This window comes from Antechinus flavipes, chromosome 5 (assembly GCF_016432865.1).
Source record: "Antechinus flavipes isolate AdamAnt ecotype Samford, QLD, Australia chromosome 5, AdamAnt_v2, whole genome shotgun sequence".
In the NCBI taxonomy this organism is placed as follows: Eukaryota; Metazoa; Chordata; class Mammalia; order Dasyuromorphia; family Dasyuridae; genus Antechinus; species Antechinus flavipes.
This window is the reverse complement of record NC_067402.1, coordinates 188,347,832-188,366,808: the sequence shown is the minus strand read 5'-3', so window position 1 is coordinate 188,366,808 and position 18,977 is coordinate 188,347,832. Positions and strand designations below refer to the sequence as shown.

At 36.4% G+C, this 18,977-nt stretch overlaps 1 protein-coding gene across 1 annotated transcript; it reads left to right on the top strand.

Moving 5' to 3' along the window:
- The first annotated feature begins 375 nt into the window (after nucleotides 1-375).
- Nucleotides 376-17,717, top strand: C1RL (complement C1r subcomponent like). The gene is made up of 5 exons (XM_052001358.1): nucleotides 376-466; nucleotides 8,122-8,314; nucleotides 9,009-9,164; nucleotides 9,280-9,354; nucleotides 16,784-17,717. Exons 2-5 carry the CDS (start codon nucleotides 8,224-8,226, stop codon nucleotides 17,551-17,553), a joined length of 1,092 nt encoding a protein of 363 aa, XP_051857318.1. The 5' UTR covers nucleotides 376-466; nucleotides 8,122-8,223; the 3' UTR covers nucleotides 17,554-17,717.
- The last annotated feature ends 1,260 nt before the right edge of the window (nucleotides 17,718-18,977 follow it).

The window sequence follows — 18,977 nt, the reverse complement described above, 5'->3', positions numbered from 1 at the left end:
GTTTTTTAGCAAGAAAATTGACGATAGGAGAGAAAAGCCAGAGATTTATATAACTTCATAATATATATTTGAAAGAGATATTGTACATAATAGATTTTCAGTTTCATATGCAATTTTTTATCATACTATGTTATGGAAATGCTTGTTTTATTTCATAAATAAAAATAAAAATGTAAAGAGAAGATTGATTAATCTTGAGGTTTCTCTACTGCCCTAAACCCAATATGATTAAAAACCTAGACTCCCCAAACCTTGCTATTTCCTTTATTTCAACAGCAGGTGTCGCCTTCTGCGGGTATTTCAGAAAAAAAGGAACTTGATCTAGCATAGAACTCATTTCCAGTAATTCTCCTCTAGTCCTAGCCTGGCCCCACCTACTCTTCCATTGCCAGAGACGAATAAATTCACTTGCTCGGCCTACGGAGCACTCACCGGAAGCCTGCCTTATAGCCTGGATTTGCCAGATGTGAGTGAGTTCTCTAAGGGAGGATTGGTAGGGGAGGAGTGCTTGAGGCAGTCACTTGGAAAAGAAACGGCAAAGTTCCAGAGGTAGCCCATCTTCCTAGGGGCTGGTGGAAGGTCTGGAAGTAGAAAGTTCCGTGCTGCAGAGTTAGGAGCAGGTAGTAATGGCCTGTCCCAGGAACTCCATCTCCCAGGCTGGCTCTTCCTTGCTGGAAGCCGATATCTGTTTTTGGGGAGCCCTTTACAAGGCTATACAGTACATCTCTCTCCCTTCTGCATCATTCAGAAGCTTCACTGAAGTTAAGGCCCCTGAATCCTCTCAGCTAGACTTTGATGCCCAGGAAAAAGCACGAAGGACATGAAGGTTCTGTAGGAAACAAAGGCTCCTCTTTTTGCAGTCTGGCTAGTCAGATTTTCACTGATAATCTGGCTTCCTTTTCTGGTATTTGCCTTCAAATTGGAAATTAGGAGAAGCGATACATAGTTGCATAGGATTTAGAGCTAGAAATGATCTGACAAATCAAATGATCTGACAAATCAAATTAGTCCAACCTTACAGATCATTTTACAGAACCAGAGAAGTAAAAGAATTTGCCCAAGATCACTGATCAATTAGCAAGCATTTCTTAAGTACTTGTGGTGTATCAGCTGCTGTGTTAAGTGCTGGAAGAGAAATACCAAAAAAAAAAATTAAAGAGCTCATATTCCATCTTGGGGAGACCATAAGTATATATGTAAGCATATGCAGAATAAATACATAGTTAAATGCAAGATACTTAGAGGGAAGGACACTAGTAATTGAAAAGATCTGGAATGTATTCATGTAGAAATTGGTGTTTAACTTGCCTCTTGAAAAAAGTGAGGAATCCTTGGAGGTGAAGATTTTATGCATTGAAAGAGCATAGAATAAGAAGATGGAATGGAGTGTGAGATAAATCGATAGAAAGCCAGTTTGACTAGACCACAGAATATGAGGGGGGGAGGAAGGAGAAAGGAGATCATTTATAATAAGACTAGGAAGATAGATTTGAGACAAGATTGTGAAAACTTTAAATGCCATTTGGAGGAGTTTATCATCTTATTCTAGAATCAATAGGGAATTGATTAACTTAGAGCAAGAGATCTCAAACGTTTTGGTAGGCTGGTGAAGTTTATAACTCTTTTCAGGATATTGTTTCCTCTTCACCCACCCACTCCTACCCTTATCTTTTAAATCTTTTAAAAATCTTTATTATTTTTGGTTATATTTTGAGTTTCAAACTGTCTTTTCCCCTCCTTCTCAACTCTACACTAGAAAAGGCGAACATTTAACACAAATATATATGTGAAACCATATATAAGTTCTTTCTCTGGAGGTGCTAGCATCTATCTTCTTAGATCCTTTGTAGTTGATTTGAATATTTATATTACTCAGAATTGCTTAATCATTCACCATTATTCTTTGAACAATATTGCTGTCACTATATACAATGTTCTCTTGCTTCTGTTCATTTCACTCTGCACTATTTCAGGCAAGTCTTTGCACAAAACGTGCAACCTGTTCATTTCTTATGTCATAGTAGTATTTCATCACAATCATATACGACAATTTATTCAATGATTCCCCAATTGATGGGCATCCCTCAATTTCCAGTTCTTTGTCACCATAAAGAGAACTGCTATAAATAAGTTTAGTACATGTAGATTCTTTTCCTTTTTCCCTGAGCAACTTGGGAAACAAACCTAAAAGTGATATTGGTGGAGATAAGGGTATACACAATTTTATAACTCTTTGGACATCATAATTTCAGATTCCTCTCTCAAACTCTCAAATTAGTTCCCAGTTCCACCAATAGTGTATTAATGTCCAATTTTTCCACACTATAATATTTGTAAATGCATAAAACATCCATAGGATTACAAGGGAAACCCATCGTACTAATATAATTATTAAAATATTTTATTTAAAAATTCATGGAAGTTAGGTCAAGAATCCCTGGTTTAGAGAGACATATCTACCTCTGAACATACCCGTATCTGTATGAAGTATAGATTGACACGGGGAGACACTTGAGCCAGAGAGATAAATTAGTTGGCCATTGCAATAATGTAGGCAAGTAATATAATGAGGCCTTGAAATGAGGAAGAGGCTTTGTTTATAAAGAGAAGGGTTCAGATACGACATTTGTTATAAAGGTAGAAAAGGCAAAATTTGGCAATTGAGTGTCAGATGAGAGAAACTGAGGAATGGAAGATAACCTGGTAAAAAATTTGGAAGACTGCCAGAATGATGATATCTTTAATAGGGGAAGGGAATAAGTATTTATAAAGTGCCTACTATGTGCCAGGCACCATACTAAATGCTTTATAAGATTATCTCATTTGATCCTCACAACAATCTTATGAGTTGGATGTTGTTATTATCACTTTTTTACAACTGAAGAAAGATTCCTCAAAGATAGGGAAGCTTAATAGAGAGGAAGGTTTGGGAGAGAACAAATAAATAGCAGAACAAAATTCATATGAAGATCTGCCTCCAGATCCAATAATGACCTTTTCCACTAAATTATGCTGTTGCTTCTGAATCTATAAATCTTGTGAACAGCTTCATGGGCACAACTCCCTGAAGGCTAAATGGGGTCTTATAGAAACAGAGCTGGAAGAGAATTTAGGGGTCATTACAGATTAGGAAACTGAGACATGGATGAGGTTGAGTGAATGTCTGAGTCAGGATTTGATCTTCAGATCTTATTCCAAGTCCAACCACCCAGATGCCTCAAGGATAGCCCGGCATAAGAATCCTACAATCAGAATTGGGGCATCAGATGAAACATAACAAGATTGATTTAAAAAAAAAACCACTTGTTGCAAATAAAATAAAATAAAATAAAATAACCCTCCAAGGGTTGCATTAGGAAGTGCCTGATCTCTGGTCTCTCTTGAGAAAGAATGAGGAGGCTTTTCTCAATGTGTTGTTTCTTCATGTCAGTATCCAGATCACAAGAAATAGGGGATTGGAAGTGGGGTATCAGTATCTCCATTTCCTTTAAGGAGTGAATTACTTCACCAGGATCAAGTTCATCTAGAAAGAAATATATTCAATGTTCATTTTACCCTTCAAATTCTCCTTTATTTTCTTATTCCTCCTGACTATAATCCAGAAGAATCTAAATTTCTTTTATAGGACAGGGATGTTTTTGGTTTTGTCTTTATACACCCAGCACCAAGAACAATGCTTAGATTGTAGGATGTGATTAATAAAGACATGATGCAAAGGACAGCAGGGCAAGGATACAAAGCCATTCCTAAATGGGAGGCTAGAACAAGGTGACATCTGTTTAAGAGCCAATGTATAGTTAACATTGGAGCCTGAGAGAGATCTTTTCAAAAGGCTTAAAAGGCATAAAGAATTACATTTCTGGTATGACTTGGTGATAATCATGGTGTGAAATACTGTAGTTATCCATTCAGCATTTTAAGCATTAGTATATTGTCCTGGCAGAAGTACTGGGTGCTATGATGAGTATAGTTCTGGAGAGGGAGATGGAGCCATGTTAAATCGAGTTATTATTTACAGGAAGTTGATTCATGTTACCAGACCCCAGAGACTAGTGTTTTCAGAGTGGACAAAGTCAACTGGGTTGGGAAATAGTGAAAAGGCAATTCTACATTAAGACCTGAAACAAGATCACTTATGTCACATGTGTCTTGTTCTATTTTCTACACTGGACAAAGGAGAGAATAGCAAAAATATTTTGAAAACATGGTTCAGAAGTAGGAAATAAAAGACCAAAGGTTTGTAGACTAAAGGATTATATCTATCATGAATATTTTCTTTGAGAAAAAAAAATGAGAACTTCTAGACAGACATCATAAGCTCTTGAATAACATTGTAAAAAATTAAATTGATTATACTCTAAGAGTCAAGAAATGACAGACTAAAGATATGAGTTATTTCTAAGCCAGTTATTTATTTTTAATAATAATGGCTTTTTATTTTTTCAAAATACATGCAAAGATAATTTTCAACATCCATCCTCCAAAACCATGTTTTCCAAATTTTCTCCCCCACCCCCAGACAGCAGGTAATCCAATATAGATTACACACGTGCCATTCTTCTAAACCTATTTCCATATATATTATGCTGTGCAAGAAAAATCCGTTCAAAAGGAAAAAAATAAGAAAGAAAAGAAAAACAAGCAAATAACTACAACAACAAAGGTAAAAATACTATGTTGTGATCCACATTCAATCTTCATAGTCCTCTCTCTAGATGCAGTTGGCTCTATCATCACAAGTCTATTGGAATTGCCTTGAATCACTTCATTGTTGAAAAGAGTATTGACATCACATAATCTTGTTGCTGTGTACAAGGTTCTTTTTCATTTATGCAGCTCAACCTGATATATTTAAACAACCTATTGGTGACCAAAAAAATGGGAAATGGAATTTAAAAACAGATATCACTATAGAATTTCACCACTTCCTAAGGAAGTTTAACTAAGTATATAGCAATCACCACAACACAGAAACCAAAGAGACTAAAAATAATCTTACTAAACACTCATTCTTATCAAGTGGACAATATGGTAGCCAAGAACAATATCAAGATTTAAAGTCAGGAAATTTGGAGTTCAAATCTCATTCTTGCTATAAATGTGACCAAGGCAAATCATTAAACATTTCAGTTTCAGTTCCCTTTTTCTGAAAAATGCTGATAATACCAGTAATTGCTTTATGAGGTTGTGGTGAGAATCAAATAACATTGTATATGTGTAATATATGTGTAATAGTTTTACAGTCTTTTAAATATAATATTTTTATTAGGATCAGATATCATTATTAGACTATAGACTTGTCAATAACATCTTCCAAAGAAGAGTGAACAATTATGCAAAATAGCAAGATGTATAGGAATAAACAAGTTTGGAAGAAGCTTAGTTAGAGCCAGTTAAGCCATATTTCATTGTTGAAAAGAGGCAACTCCATCACATAATCTTGTTATGTTAGTTACTTGTCTACTTTCTATATTTGAATATATTTGAATGTAATTGTAAAGAGAATCATGAACAGAATAATGAAAATGAAAATATATGTAAAAGAAAGCAACTAGTAAAGTTAAAGGCCTTGAATTAATAGCATAATAAGGATCAGTTAACTGCATGGGATGCCTTGCTTGGGTAAAAGAAGAATAAGATAATATAGTACCTTTCATCAAGTATTCATGTTTATTTTGATTGGCCCCAGAAGGCAGAAAGAACCAGGACCAAGGGGAAAAGTTTTCAAAGAACCAAATAAAGGATTTATAGAAGGTAGAAATACTGAAAGTTACCTAAAAGTAAAATGGGTCATCTTAGGAGATCTGGGGCTTTCCTCTCCCTGGAGATAATGAAGTAAAGACCGAATGCTTCAAATGGTTGCTGGATATATTGCAGAGATTTTTGTTCAGGTACAATTTGACCCCTAAGAGCCTTTCCAACTTTTGCTATCTGTGATACTGAGAAGAGAGTTTCCTAGGACTTTGGATAGACCTTCTAAAGAGAAATAAGAACAAAAATAATAATAACTAACATTTATCTAGCACTTAGTATTCTGATTTGCCTATAGTCACAAGGATATTTAGTGTCTGAGGCTGAATTTGAACTCCAATTTTCCTGACTTCAGGTCCAGAGTTTTATCCACTATGCCATTCATTTAGCTGCCTAACAAGGTATAGATGGGAAAAACTCACATTGATGAGATGACAGATCCAATGAGGTATTAGGACATTGAAATCTATTGGGAGGAAAATGAATCCCTGAAGCATGTAGTCAATTCTTGATCAGATGCATTAAAATTAATCTCTAAGTGAATTCTTTGCTTTTGCAATTGTTTTACCCTAGGCTGACTCTTCCCCAAACCTGTAAACTGAAAGAAACAAAATCATTGATTATGAATCTAAGATTACATGATTAAGAAGACAAGTCCACTGCTAAAGCAATCATAAAGATTGCATTTCAAATATAATTAAATGATGATTGAATTATAATTTTTTTTAAAAAAACATCCTGCTTTTTTTTGAACTAATGTTCTCCTCCGTTTTAGTGGATAACAGACAATTGAAATCCCATAGGGCATCAGCTCAAGAAGGGACCATAGAAATAATCCAGTTTATTTTACAAATGTGGAAACTGATCTCTTGAAAGGGAAAGTAATTTATTTACCTCAGGTCATAGAACTATTATGATAACTTCTCTTCAATTTATGCAGCTCAACCTGACATATTTAAACAACCTATTGGTGACCAAAAAAATGGGAAATGGAATTAAAAAATAGATATTATAGAATTTTTGATTCCATTTCCTTTGATTCTATTCAGTTTCCCGCTTCCCCCCCCCCCCCACTACACTGTTTCTTCCTCAGTGACAATAGTTAGTTGACTATATTATATTTATAGGGAATATTTATGATTATCACAGGATCATAGATTTAGATCTAGAAGGGATCATAGAAATCATTAAATTCAACACCTTCATTTTTCATAGTAGGACTACCAGTTAAGGGGTTTACTCAAAGACAAGTGACAAGAAACTGAACTTAAACCTCAACTCCAAAGATGTTGCAAGACCAGGACACTTATGTCTAGTTAGGATTCAGTTGATGAGAAAATTTCTCAGAAGAGGTACTAGAAAGAACAAAGTTTATCTGCTCATTTGTTTTAAAAGAAGTATTGATTGGTAGATTCTGAACCAATATTAAAATATGATATGGAAAGGAACAATGTTAGAGCATTATTAGTCTGTAATTTTTTTTTCTTTTACAAGCTGTAATTCTTTGTTGAAGTGATCCCTGTGAGAAAGTGTGTGTGTGTATGTGTGTTGGAGTGAGAGGAAGATGGAGAAGAGTTGTGAAGACATTTGTTCCTTGCTTTTAGAATAAAGTTGGAGGGGGGACACAAATGATGTGCTAATTGGAATTAAAAATTTAGTTCAAAAGAGCTGATTAGAATATGTTCTGTACACCAAAGTGGGAATTTCTATGACTATTACAGATTACAAAGGTGAAATTAGGGAAATTGAACAGAATAGTGAGAAAGGGAACTTAATGGACAGAGCTTTCTACTTTGAGGTGTCTTTGCACATTTATTTTGACACTGGTAAGAGCAATAATATAGGGAAGGATGCAATACAGTTGACTAAAGGAACTTTTAAAAAAGATATTTCCATGTTGGTCATGTTGTGCAAGAAAAATCAGACCAAAAACGACAAAAACACAAAAAATAAAAAGTATACAAATAAACAAATAAAGGTACAAATGCTATGCTTCGATCATAATCACTCTTCATAATTCTCTCTCTGGATGTGGATGGCATTTTCCATCCCAAGTTAAAGGAACATCCTAAGCACTTGATAATGTTTGGATGACTTTGGAATCAGGAGTGGGCTAGGCAGATAAAAGAATATATAGAAAGTAGACAATTATTGACTTTTAATACTGAGCCCTTATGTCACTCCAACTAATTTCTAGGTAGATGAGGTAAGTGGGCCTGGGAGAATGCTAACAAACTGCAGAGAGAGACTTAAGTGCTGAAGTATACCATGGAGTCTATTTCTATTGTCTTGAAACGAACATGAAATTGAGATTTTCCATGTAGGTCTAAGCCATCCCTCCCTTTTTTTCTTCTTCTCCTCCCCTTTCAGTTCTCAGTCAATTGGATACACATGATCCAGTTTAGTGGAGAACTGGAATTTGTTTGAGGGAATTATCTCAATCACAGGAATTTTTCACCCTGGCAGAAGAAAATGAAGTTGTCTTTCTACACAATCTTCTCCAATCTGGAAAATTGTACTGCCATCTTCTTCAAGGGTTTCCTGGTCTACTATCAAGTTGTAGGTAAGCATTCATACCAAGAGGGTTATAAAGAAAGGGTGATCTTTGTCATAAAATGCATTCTATGTGTAGCTAGCTATACCTGAATCCGGAGCAAAATCAGTCAAGGACAGCAACAACTCAAAGAATACAGACTGAAGGCAAATGTAATCTCATAAGGAAAAAGGATGGTTTGTCCTTAGGAAAAATCAGTTGTTGTCCCCGAATGATTTAAGAGAAAGATAAGCCTCAGTATTAGTAGACAATAATTGTCTACTTATGATATTCTCTTTCATCTTCCTGACCCACTCCTGATTCCAAAGACAACCAAATATCATTCACCGTGGGAAAGGGATGCTAAGAATAGTAAGTGGATCCATCATGCCATTTTTAGCCAGGAGAACCAGAAGTAAAGCATGGGAACTGTAGTCACTTTGAAGAGGAAATTCAATTACTCTTTCCAAATATTGTTGAGTGGGGCAAAATCTTGTCCAGTGGACCGGGTTAGTATATCCAGTGTTGAGTTATAATTAGCTCTCAAGAAAGAGCTCAACAACTAAAGATCTGTTACAAGTTCAAAAGGCAAAGAGACCTGCCCCAGATAACCACCCCATGCTGAAAGAAGATTAATAGAAGATTTTCAGGATGACTTAAAGGAAATTCTTTGTGGGGGAGAGGGCTAATGGAAGAGGTTACAGATCTTTTTTTTCCCCTATAGTCATGACCTGCAGCTCTTCCCAAAACCTGTCCCATTGTGGTTTTGAGAATGTTACTGAGTCTGGAGAAGATACCTACCAAGATAAGATCTCTTCCCCATGCCATGAGCCATATTACAAGATAGTACCTGCCATGGACAATAGCCAGCCTTTACCTGGTAAGGAATCAGTCCCTGATTTATCCAGATCCCCAAAATAAGAATCTTCTGTGCATATGTCTCCTTCACCTTCCAAATTCTAAACACCTTTGTTTATCTCATGTTGTCTCCTAAGAAATATTCAACGATTCAACTCAGGACATCTGGAATGACAGAAAGGGAAATGGGAAGATTCTTCAGTGTTCACCTGGTAAGCAAAACCCTCAACAGCTTTATCTTCCTGCTCTCCCAACCCTCCACCCCTATCCCCACCAAGTTAGCCCTCAGACACTGAATTACATGTAGTAATTAAAGAGAGAGTTAAGGTCTGAATTTAGCATAATGTCAGACATATAGGAAGCACTTAAATGCATGTTAACTTGACTGAAGGAAAATTGACAACTTCAGATGGCCATTTTTTGTAATCTCAAGTAAATCCTTCTACCTTACAGAACTTTGATTTATGAGGTTTACCCGTAAAATGAAAGAATGGGCTAGAATATAGCTGCTAAATGATCTCTAAGGTCTTCCTTTCTTCCCTCTGGTTCTGACATTCTTTGCATCAGTAAAAGAGAGGGAAAAAGCAAAGGAATGAAAGAGGAAGCTTGGGGAAAGAAACTGAAAAAAGGAGTTGAAGTCAATCCCACTAAAACATTCAAAGTATCATATAAGAATTAAAGGGATCTGAAGGATCATCGTTTTTATAGGAACTAAGATCACAGGGATGGGAACTGGCTTGTCCAAAGTTGCAGAGGGAGACTTGCTCAACTCCTACTGAAAAAGGCTGACCTGAGATGGAAGCCAGATAGTCTAGATTCACAGATTAGTGCAGGATCCTTAAAGACAGAGATGTGCTGGAGCCAGCTGATCAGGAAACTGACTGAGAAATTTTCAGTATGAATGTTTAGACCTAGGAAATCTGCAAATGCTATCGATCAGGATTTGATATATTGTTTTTGATGATTTTCTAGATTTAAGAAAGTGATGGAGAAAATTTTAATGATGCAAATTAAACTTTAAAATAAGTAAAGACTATCCTATCATTCAGCAGAAAGAGCACTAGCACTGAAACCCCTGATTCAAATCCTGCTTCTGACAATCTTGTGCAACCTGAGACAAGCTACACTCTGTCCCCATCACCACTCCCACAAAAGTTCAAACATCTATAATACCCTCTGCTTTAGGAAATTGCCTTTCCTAGGGCAAAAATCTCCATCTCCTCTCCTATCCTCAGTTCACTAGTTTAGGAGCAAAGGAATCAAATTTGAACTCAGGTCTTCTCTTATGTTATACAAAGAGGGCTCTTCCCACAATGTGATACCTTGCCTCTATCTTCATATAGACACAAAATGTCCTTTAGAGTGTTTTGATTGAATGCCATTAGGATTTTGTATAGGTTCTTAAGATACCAGGGGCAATATTGAACAAATTTGCATAGGGTTTACAAAGGATTTCCTGTGCTATCTCATTTGATCTTTACAACTGCATCGTGAGGTAGGGGTTATCATTATCCCTACTTTACAAGGAAGGAAAAGAGAATAAGCATTTACATAGCTAGCTTTAAGTCAGGCATTCTGCTAAGTGTTTTATAAATATTATTGAATTTGATCCTCACAACAACTGTGAAGATATTCCAATTTTACAGTTGAAGAAACTGAGGCAAACAGAAATTAAATAGTTTGCCAAGAGTCACACAATCTGTATTTATCAGAGATGAGATCTGAACCCAGCACTCTATCTACTGAACCATCAGCTGCCTCCGAGTAAGTTTAAGTCAGATAATTAGTGTCTAAGGCAGCATTTGAATTCAGGTCTCACTGACTCCACTATGCCATCTAGCTGCCTAGGAGACAAAGCAGAACATAAGGTAGAGATTTCAAACTTGATGTCCATTAGCTACAAACAGTCCACAAAATTCCAGAGTATGGACCAGAATCAAATTAAATATAAATGCAAAATATTTAACAAAATAAAGAAAAATTCAATACAACACAAATTATATTAACTTGTGGTTTTCTAAATCAACATATACCTGCAAAGATTTCTCTCTGTCTTAGTTTGATGTCACTGAACAAGGAAAAGATCTACTATCTCCCTAAGCTTTGCTCCCAGAGCCCCTCTACCTGTTATTAACCCACAGACATGCCTAAGCCTCAGTCCCTACTTTCAAAAGAGGCACAAGATGCATGATAATTGTATAAATGTGTGTGCATATATTAGATTTAACATATATTTCTACCATGTCTAACATATATCATACCACTTGCCACCTAGGGGAGGGCATGGGGGAAAGAGAGGATTAGAACACAGGATTTTGCAAGGGCTAATGTTGAAGAATTGTCCACGCATATGTTTTTAAAAATAAAAAGCTTTAATAAAAAAAGAGGCACAAGTTTTTACTAGCATAATAACTTTTGCATATTAAGTAGTTAACTAAGTTTTATTTTTAAGGCTATTGATGCAGAGAATTCCATGAGAATTGTTCCACTTCCATATTCAGAGCTTAAATGATACTTGATCAGTTAGACTGGAATTTTCCAACCTCAATGTAACCAAGTCCAAAGTTCCATCAATGACTTGATTTCTGATTTTACTGCTGTAAGAAATCTCACTCTTCTCTAGATCAGCATCTACTATTAAACTTGAAGCATTAAATAACTTGCCCAGGATCACACAGCTAATATCTGAGGATGAATTTGAACTCAGGTCCCCTGACTCCAGAGCCAATACTCTATCCACTACAACCATCTAGTTGCCCCTACAACTCCTTCTAAAATGTTATTGATGTTTTCTTTTTTAAATATTACCTCTATTTCTTCCTTTGTGTCTCCTCCTTCTCAAGGAGCCATCCTTTATATATATTTTTTAAAATTCTCTCATTAGATGATTCAAACCAGTTTCAATTGTTCAGTGATGAAGAGAGACATCTATACCCAGAGAGAGGCCTGTGGAAACTGAGTGTGGATCACAACGCTTTCTGTTGATGCTTGCTTGCATTTTGTTTTCCTTCTCAGGTTTTCTCTTTTTTTTGATCTGATTTTTCTTGTGCAGTGAGATAACTGTATAAATATGTATACATATATTGGATTTAACATATATTTTAACATATTTAACATGTATTGGACTACCTGCCAGCTAGGAGAGGGGATAAGGGGAAGGAGGGGAAAATTTGGAACAAAAGGTTTTGCAAGGGTCAGTGTTGAAAAATTACCCATGCATATGTTTTGTAAATAAAAAGCTTTAATAAAAAATAAAATAAAACAAAATGAGAGGGATAGATTAGAAAGAAAAAAGAAATCTAAAGCAATATATATATGTATATCATTAATCTATTCTTCCTGCTAACTTTATTGGATACATTTTTTAAATTTAAAAACAAAAACAGGGGACAGCTAGGTAGCACATGAGTAGAGCACCAGCCCTGAAGTCAGGAGGACCTGAGTTCTAATCTGGCTCAGACACTTAACACTTCCTAGCTGTGTGACCATGGGCAAGTCACTTAATCCCAATTGCCTCAGCAAAAACAAAGCAAAACAAAACAAATAAAAACAAAAACAGAATAAGAAAAAAGGAAAAACAGAAAAGGTATACAAAACAAAATGAAACAAAACAAAGGAGAACATTGTCATGTGCCCAGCAGAACATCAGGAAAGATTCAAAATATATAACAATGAATTTATTAGTTTAAGAGAGTACATATGTTAGTACAATAAATTGTACTCATGAGTGTCCATCTTTTCTTTATTTCCTTGTAAATTGTTCTTTTGGTCTCTGCTGTGCACCTTTTTTTACTTTATTCTTTTTTTTCCCCCTTTTCATTCCTCCCTCCCCCCCACCCAAGCAGGTTATAGTTAAGAAAGGATATATTTATGTATACATATAATAGATAGATAGATACACTCTCCTCCACATTCTCCTCCACATACATATATATCCATACACATATCTTTCCTAATTCTCCTGACTGCTTTAATTCTGCTCCTTAACTTGCCTTACCATAACTTAACCTCCCCCCCACTCATGGATCCCTTCCTTCTCTTCCTTCCACATACTTTACTTCCCAGTCTGCCCATCCCTCTTCCACTTATTTCTTTATAGATTTTGGAGTATACTATGCCTTCATGGTATCTGTGTAGTGTTGCCTACTTAACCCATTCCTGATGTGTATAGGTTTTTAGAACCACAAGCCCTTCTTCCCCTTCTAATGCCTCTGTGTCTATTCTTCCTCTATACCTCATTTGTATAACATTATTACTATTTTTACCTAAAACTTTGCCCCAATCTTTCTTTTGATCTACCCTATTGCTTATGCCAATCTTAAACATATAGTATACATTTCCAATGTAAAAAAATACAATTTGCTATATTGTTACTTGAAATTGATCTTTGATATTGGCTCTTATATGTTAAATTTTCATTTAAGTTCGGATTTGGTTGATAGAAAATCCTGAAAATCTGCAAGTTCATTGAATGTCCATTTTTTTCTCATTCAAGATTATGGATAATTTTGCTGGATATGATATATTTGGCCACAACTCTAGTTATTTTGATCGTCATTAAATATGATTCCAGGAAAGTGCACAGCAGAGAACCAAAGAACAATTTACAAGGAAGTAAAGAAAAAATGGACACTCATGAATATAATTTCTTTCACTAATATATATACTTTCTTGAACTGGTCATTTGTTGTTATGTTTTGAATCCTCCCTGATGTTCTGCTGAACACATGACAATGTCCTCTTTTTTTCATTTTATTTTGTTTTGTATTCCTTTTCTGTTTCTTTTTTTTCTTACTTTATTTTTTCAAATAAAATAAAATTTAAAATATGTAAAAAAATAGATAGATATGATTCCAGGACCTGTGGTCTTTTATTGTGGCTACAATATAATACAAGTCCTATACAATTCTAATTGTAGCTCCAGTCTATTTGAATTGTTTTTTGTTTTGTTTTGCTTTGTTTCTGCAAAATTTTAATTTTTTCTTTGATCTGGAGTTTTCAAAATTTGACAATAATTTTCCTATGTGTTTTCTACAAATGATCTTATTGAGCAGGTGATTAGTGGATTTTTTCTTTTCTCCTTTCCCCTCATGTTCTATCACTCCAAGACAATTTTCTTGGATTATTTCTTGCATTATTGTATTAAGTAGTCCACATCTTTCAAATAGTCCAATTGTTCATATATTTTCTTTTTTTGATCTCTTCTCCAGATTTGTTATTTTTCTTATAAGTTATTTCATATTCTATTCTATTTTTTTTTCATTCTTTATAATCTGTTTTGTTATTTATTGGTCTCTTATAGCTTCACTGACTTCCCTTTTCCCAATTCTGATTTTCAAAGAGTTATTTTCATCATTGAGATTCTGTATTTCCTTTTCTAGTTGATTAACTTTTTTTTTCATAATCTTGTTTTTTCTTGGATAGTTTTTATTTTATTTTTAAATTTTTCCTCTATGCCTCTCATTTGATTTTTTAAAGTTGTCTTTTGAGTTCTGTAAATTCTCTCTGGCAGGGAGTCTTTTAATATTACTCTTTGGGGTAGAATTTGTCTTTTTTTTTTTTAACTACTGTGTCCTCTTCTGAAGATGAACCCTGGTCTTCCCTGTTCTCATAGTAAGTTTCTATGTTTGGGGTTTTTCTTGTTTATTAGTTCATATTTTTTTTAAAAATAATTATTATTATTAGTGTAAACATCTGTAATTGTGGGAGAGGGGAAATAGTGCCTCTAGCTTCACTTCAGCTCTTTCCTCCAACCTGGAGCCCTAACCATGAGCTCCACCCTTCTACAAGTGCTTATAGCCAGCAATGTCTCTGTTCTCCTACTTCTGCACTTCTGGTGTGCTGCTTCTTCCCACCCAAAACCCTGTCTCTGCAGCACAACCAGGCCTGGCATTCCTAATCAGCAGAGGTTTTCTCAGTCTTCCTGGACTCAAATCCCAGACTCCACATGCAGTCTGAGAGGTAGAAATTCTTATGGTTCCTGCTGAGGCTCTGGCCAAACCCAGCTTGTCCCAAGGGTTCCCACTTGGTGTTTCTGTGGAGCTAGCCTGGAGGTGTTTGTACTTCACTTGGGTTAATTCTGGGCCTGAAGGCTTTCTTCTTATCTTCTTGGGTTGTACCTGGAGAATCCCTGAAAGGCCCCAAGTCTTCTTGATTTTTCACAGTCTATGTTCCCCTGAGATAGAAATTTGTTCTATTTGGGGGGAAATCTGGACAGCTTGAAATTTACCACCTATTCTCACCATCTTCCCAGAATCCTCCTTGGAGTAAAAAATTTTAAAACCCCCAAATAAAGTCAATAAATGCATATATGCATAGCCCACCCTCTCCCCACAAAAAAATTTGTCTCTCACAATTTCTAAATTTTCTATTTCAGATTGTTCCAACACTCAGTTAATGATTCTCAGTGGCTCAAAGGGGAAGAACTGGGAGGAGGAAGTCAAGGGTGGGAGAAATCGGATGCAAGAAGAAAATGCAGTTGGTTTTTAAGGTTTATAGATTTTTAAGAAGAATCTTTGGTAGTAAAAGATTTTACAAAGCATTAAAAGTAAGGTTGGCCCAATAGTGGTCCACAGTATGATATTTAGCTGCCACTGTCTGTCTGTCTGTCGTCCCAGACTAAGGGGGAGATCTCACATGGGACATTTGGAAGAATATTCTTGTTTTGGGATTTTAAAAATTCTATACAGGATGAAAAAAGTGACAAAGGGACACAGCAGGAGAATGTCAAATAGGGTAAAGAAAAGAAGAAACCCAAATCAACCCAAGACTAAGCAGCACAATTTGATTTAAGACTTTTTCCATCCCTAAAAGAATTATCCTTGATCAGATGCCTAAAATATTATTGTTAGACAATTCCTCTGTCATAAGGTTCTCTCTTTTAAAATAGCAATACCCCTGAGAGAGGTAACCCAGCAATATGTCTAGACAAATGAATTATTAATCACTTTCCTTATGAAATTGGAGAAATTCCCATATGAGTCAGGTGGAAAAGATGGATACATATTGAAACGGAGAGAAAAGGCCATAAATCAATATACTTCATCATTTTGCTCAAAATTTTTCTTTCTGGACATTCAAAGGGCAAAGTTCCAATGAAGCAAAAGATAAAGAAGAATATTAGAAGAATAGGAATAGATATTGGACCTGTCATTTTATTAGCATTGGAAACTCCTGGATTTGGAAGCTCCTTCTACCAGTGTAGATTGGCTCCCCTTTCCAATTCATAGTCTTAGAAAGTTGTTTAGAGGATTGAGAGATAATGACATACATTCCAGAATATGTTGAAAGTGGCTCTTCCTGGTCTCTGAGACTAGCTTTCTTTCTATCATACCCTGTTATTTCTCCTAGCAAGAAAGTCAATCCCAAAATAAGCAATCAATTCTTGCTCTCTAATACTCAATTCACTTCCCTGTGACAAACATGATTTTATCTATATTTCTTTGTTGTTTGCATTATTACTCAAGATTTACACCTATCTTAAACAGTTATTTCCCTGAACCTCATCCTTAGCAGAGGGAAGTAGCTATGTGACTCTCTTTGTATGGTGGACAGCTTGCCACAGAAATATGTCCTTCATCCATGTATTCTGGTTATGATGATATAAATGACATTTTTTTCCTTCTCTCTCTTGAATTCCAGTGTGTGGACAACCATCCATCCCTATTGACCAGGATCAGGGGGCCCTGGATACATCCAAAGCAAAGCTGGGAAACTTTCCATGGCAGGCACTCACCATCATTTATGGACGTGGAGGAGGAGCTTTACTTGGGGATCGCTGGATCCTCACAGCTGCCCATACCATCTACCCCAAGGAGAGCTTCTTTCAAAAGAACCAAACTGTGGAAGTTTTTCTAGGACACACAGACCTAGAGGAAATCATAAGGCTGGGGACTCACTCTGTCCGAAGGGTCATTGTACACCCTGACTACCGTCAAGAAGAACCAAACAACTTTGAGGGTGACATCGCACTATTGGAATTAGAGAACAGAGTCTCCTTGAACCCCAATATCCTCCCCATCTGTTTGCCAGACAGTGAGACTCTCTACAACAGTGGATTGATAGGCTACGTCAGTGGCTTTGGGATGGAAAGAGGCCGATTGGTTAGCCAGCTGAAATATGTGCGACTGCCCATTGCCAAGCGAGAGGCTTGTGAGAACTGGCTTCTGGAGAAAAATAGAACTGAAGTATTTTCCTCAAACATGTTCTGTGCTGGAGATAGGACCTTAAAGCAAGATGCCTGCCAGGGGGACAGTGGAGGAGTCTTTGCTGTGTGGGACAATACTACAGAGCGTTGGATGGCCACAGGAATTGTGTCCTGGGGCATTGACTGTGGAAAAGGTTTTGGCTTCTACACCAAGGTCCTCAATTACACGGACTGGCTCAAAGGAATAATGGAAGGGGAGGCCTGAGCCTCTAGGCTTGCTCTAGTCTTGGCTCAAAAATCACCATAGATTTGAGGTTCTCAAAATGTGGTTTCAGGGAAAACTCAAAGTCAAAAATATTTTCATAAAAATACTAAGCCATTTGAATTCTAATATGGTAAATATCAATAAATATAACCTACAAAAAGTTATTTGGGGGTCTCAATAATTTTTAAGGTGCTAAGACCAAAAAATTTGAGAACCACTGCTAGTAAGGGGAAAAAATGACTCTTTAGATAATAATTGCTTCCCAAGCAGCATCCACATAAAAAATCACTGATACACTCAAAGGTATAAAATAAGTTATCTTCTCTGTCTCCATTCACCCCCTGAAGTGAATAGTATTTTATAGCCACTTTCTCTCAGTACCTTGTCTGTCTACTGGTTTCTGGAATTGCCTGTTGGGCTTCTATCAAGGGCACTCCCCCATTCATTCTCTTTGTTTTCTTTTTTTAATTAATTTTTTTGATACATTTTAAGTTCTGAACTGTCCCCCTCCTCCTTCCCTTCCCAGCCCACATTAGAGAAAGCCACTGTTTGACACAGATTTATAAATATATGTAAAACTATACTATTGTGATGACCGCGTATTTAAAATCAGCTGGAGTCAGGAATTCAGTTTAAGGGGAAAATCTTCAATCTTTATTGAAGTGAAGAGGTGAAAAAGGATTGTGATAGCAATATGGGCAGCTGCAACAGGAAGCCAGCTAGCAGAGGGGGATTGGAGATGAAAGGCCATCGCAATGCGAACAGCTGTGTCAAGATGCCAGCCAGCAGTCTCTCCTTCTGCTTCCCTTCCCACTCCCCTGCCTCCACCCACCAAAAATGTCATTTCCTATACAACACATCAGGACTTGCACAAAGAGTGGGTGGGGGCCATTCTTTCTCCAAGCATATATATTAATAGAGTATGGTTCAATTACTATTTAGCCTCACGTGCTTGGGATCTTAGTGCATCAACTCAAACCTCAGCCCATTACATCTCCCACTTTCTTTTATTTTAGAACACAGGTAGTCATGCCATCCCTGACTCCTCAGGGAGATCAGAGCCCCCAAGGGGAGGTGATCACACCCTCCCTGACTTCTCAGGAAAGGAGGTGAAAGCACCAAAAAGGAGGTGATCACGACCCCCTTGACTTCTCAGGAAGGGAGGTGAAAGCACTAAAAAGGAGATAATCACACCCTCCCTGACATACTATGAGTACTTTTATTTATTAATTCTTTTTCTGGAGGTGGATAGCATCTTCCTTCACAGTTTCTTTATAGTTCTACTTGTTCTTAACCTCTTTTTAACTTCCTATTTCATCTTAACACTGCAGAACTAAGCACTCCCCAATGACCCAAACTCCTCTTGTCTAATAAAAATTGCTAGCTGGGAGGTGAAGCCAAGATAGTGGAGAGAAGACAGGTCT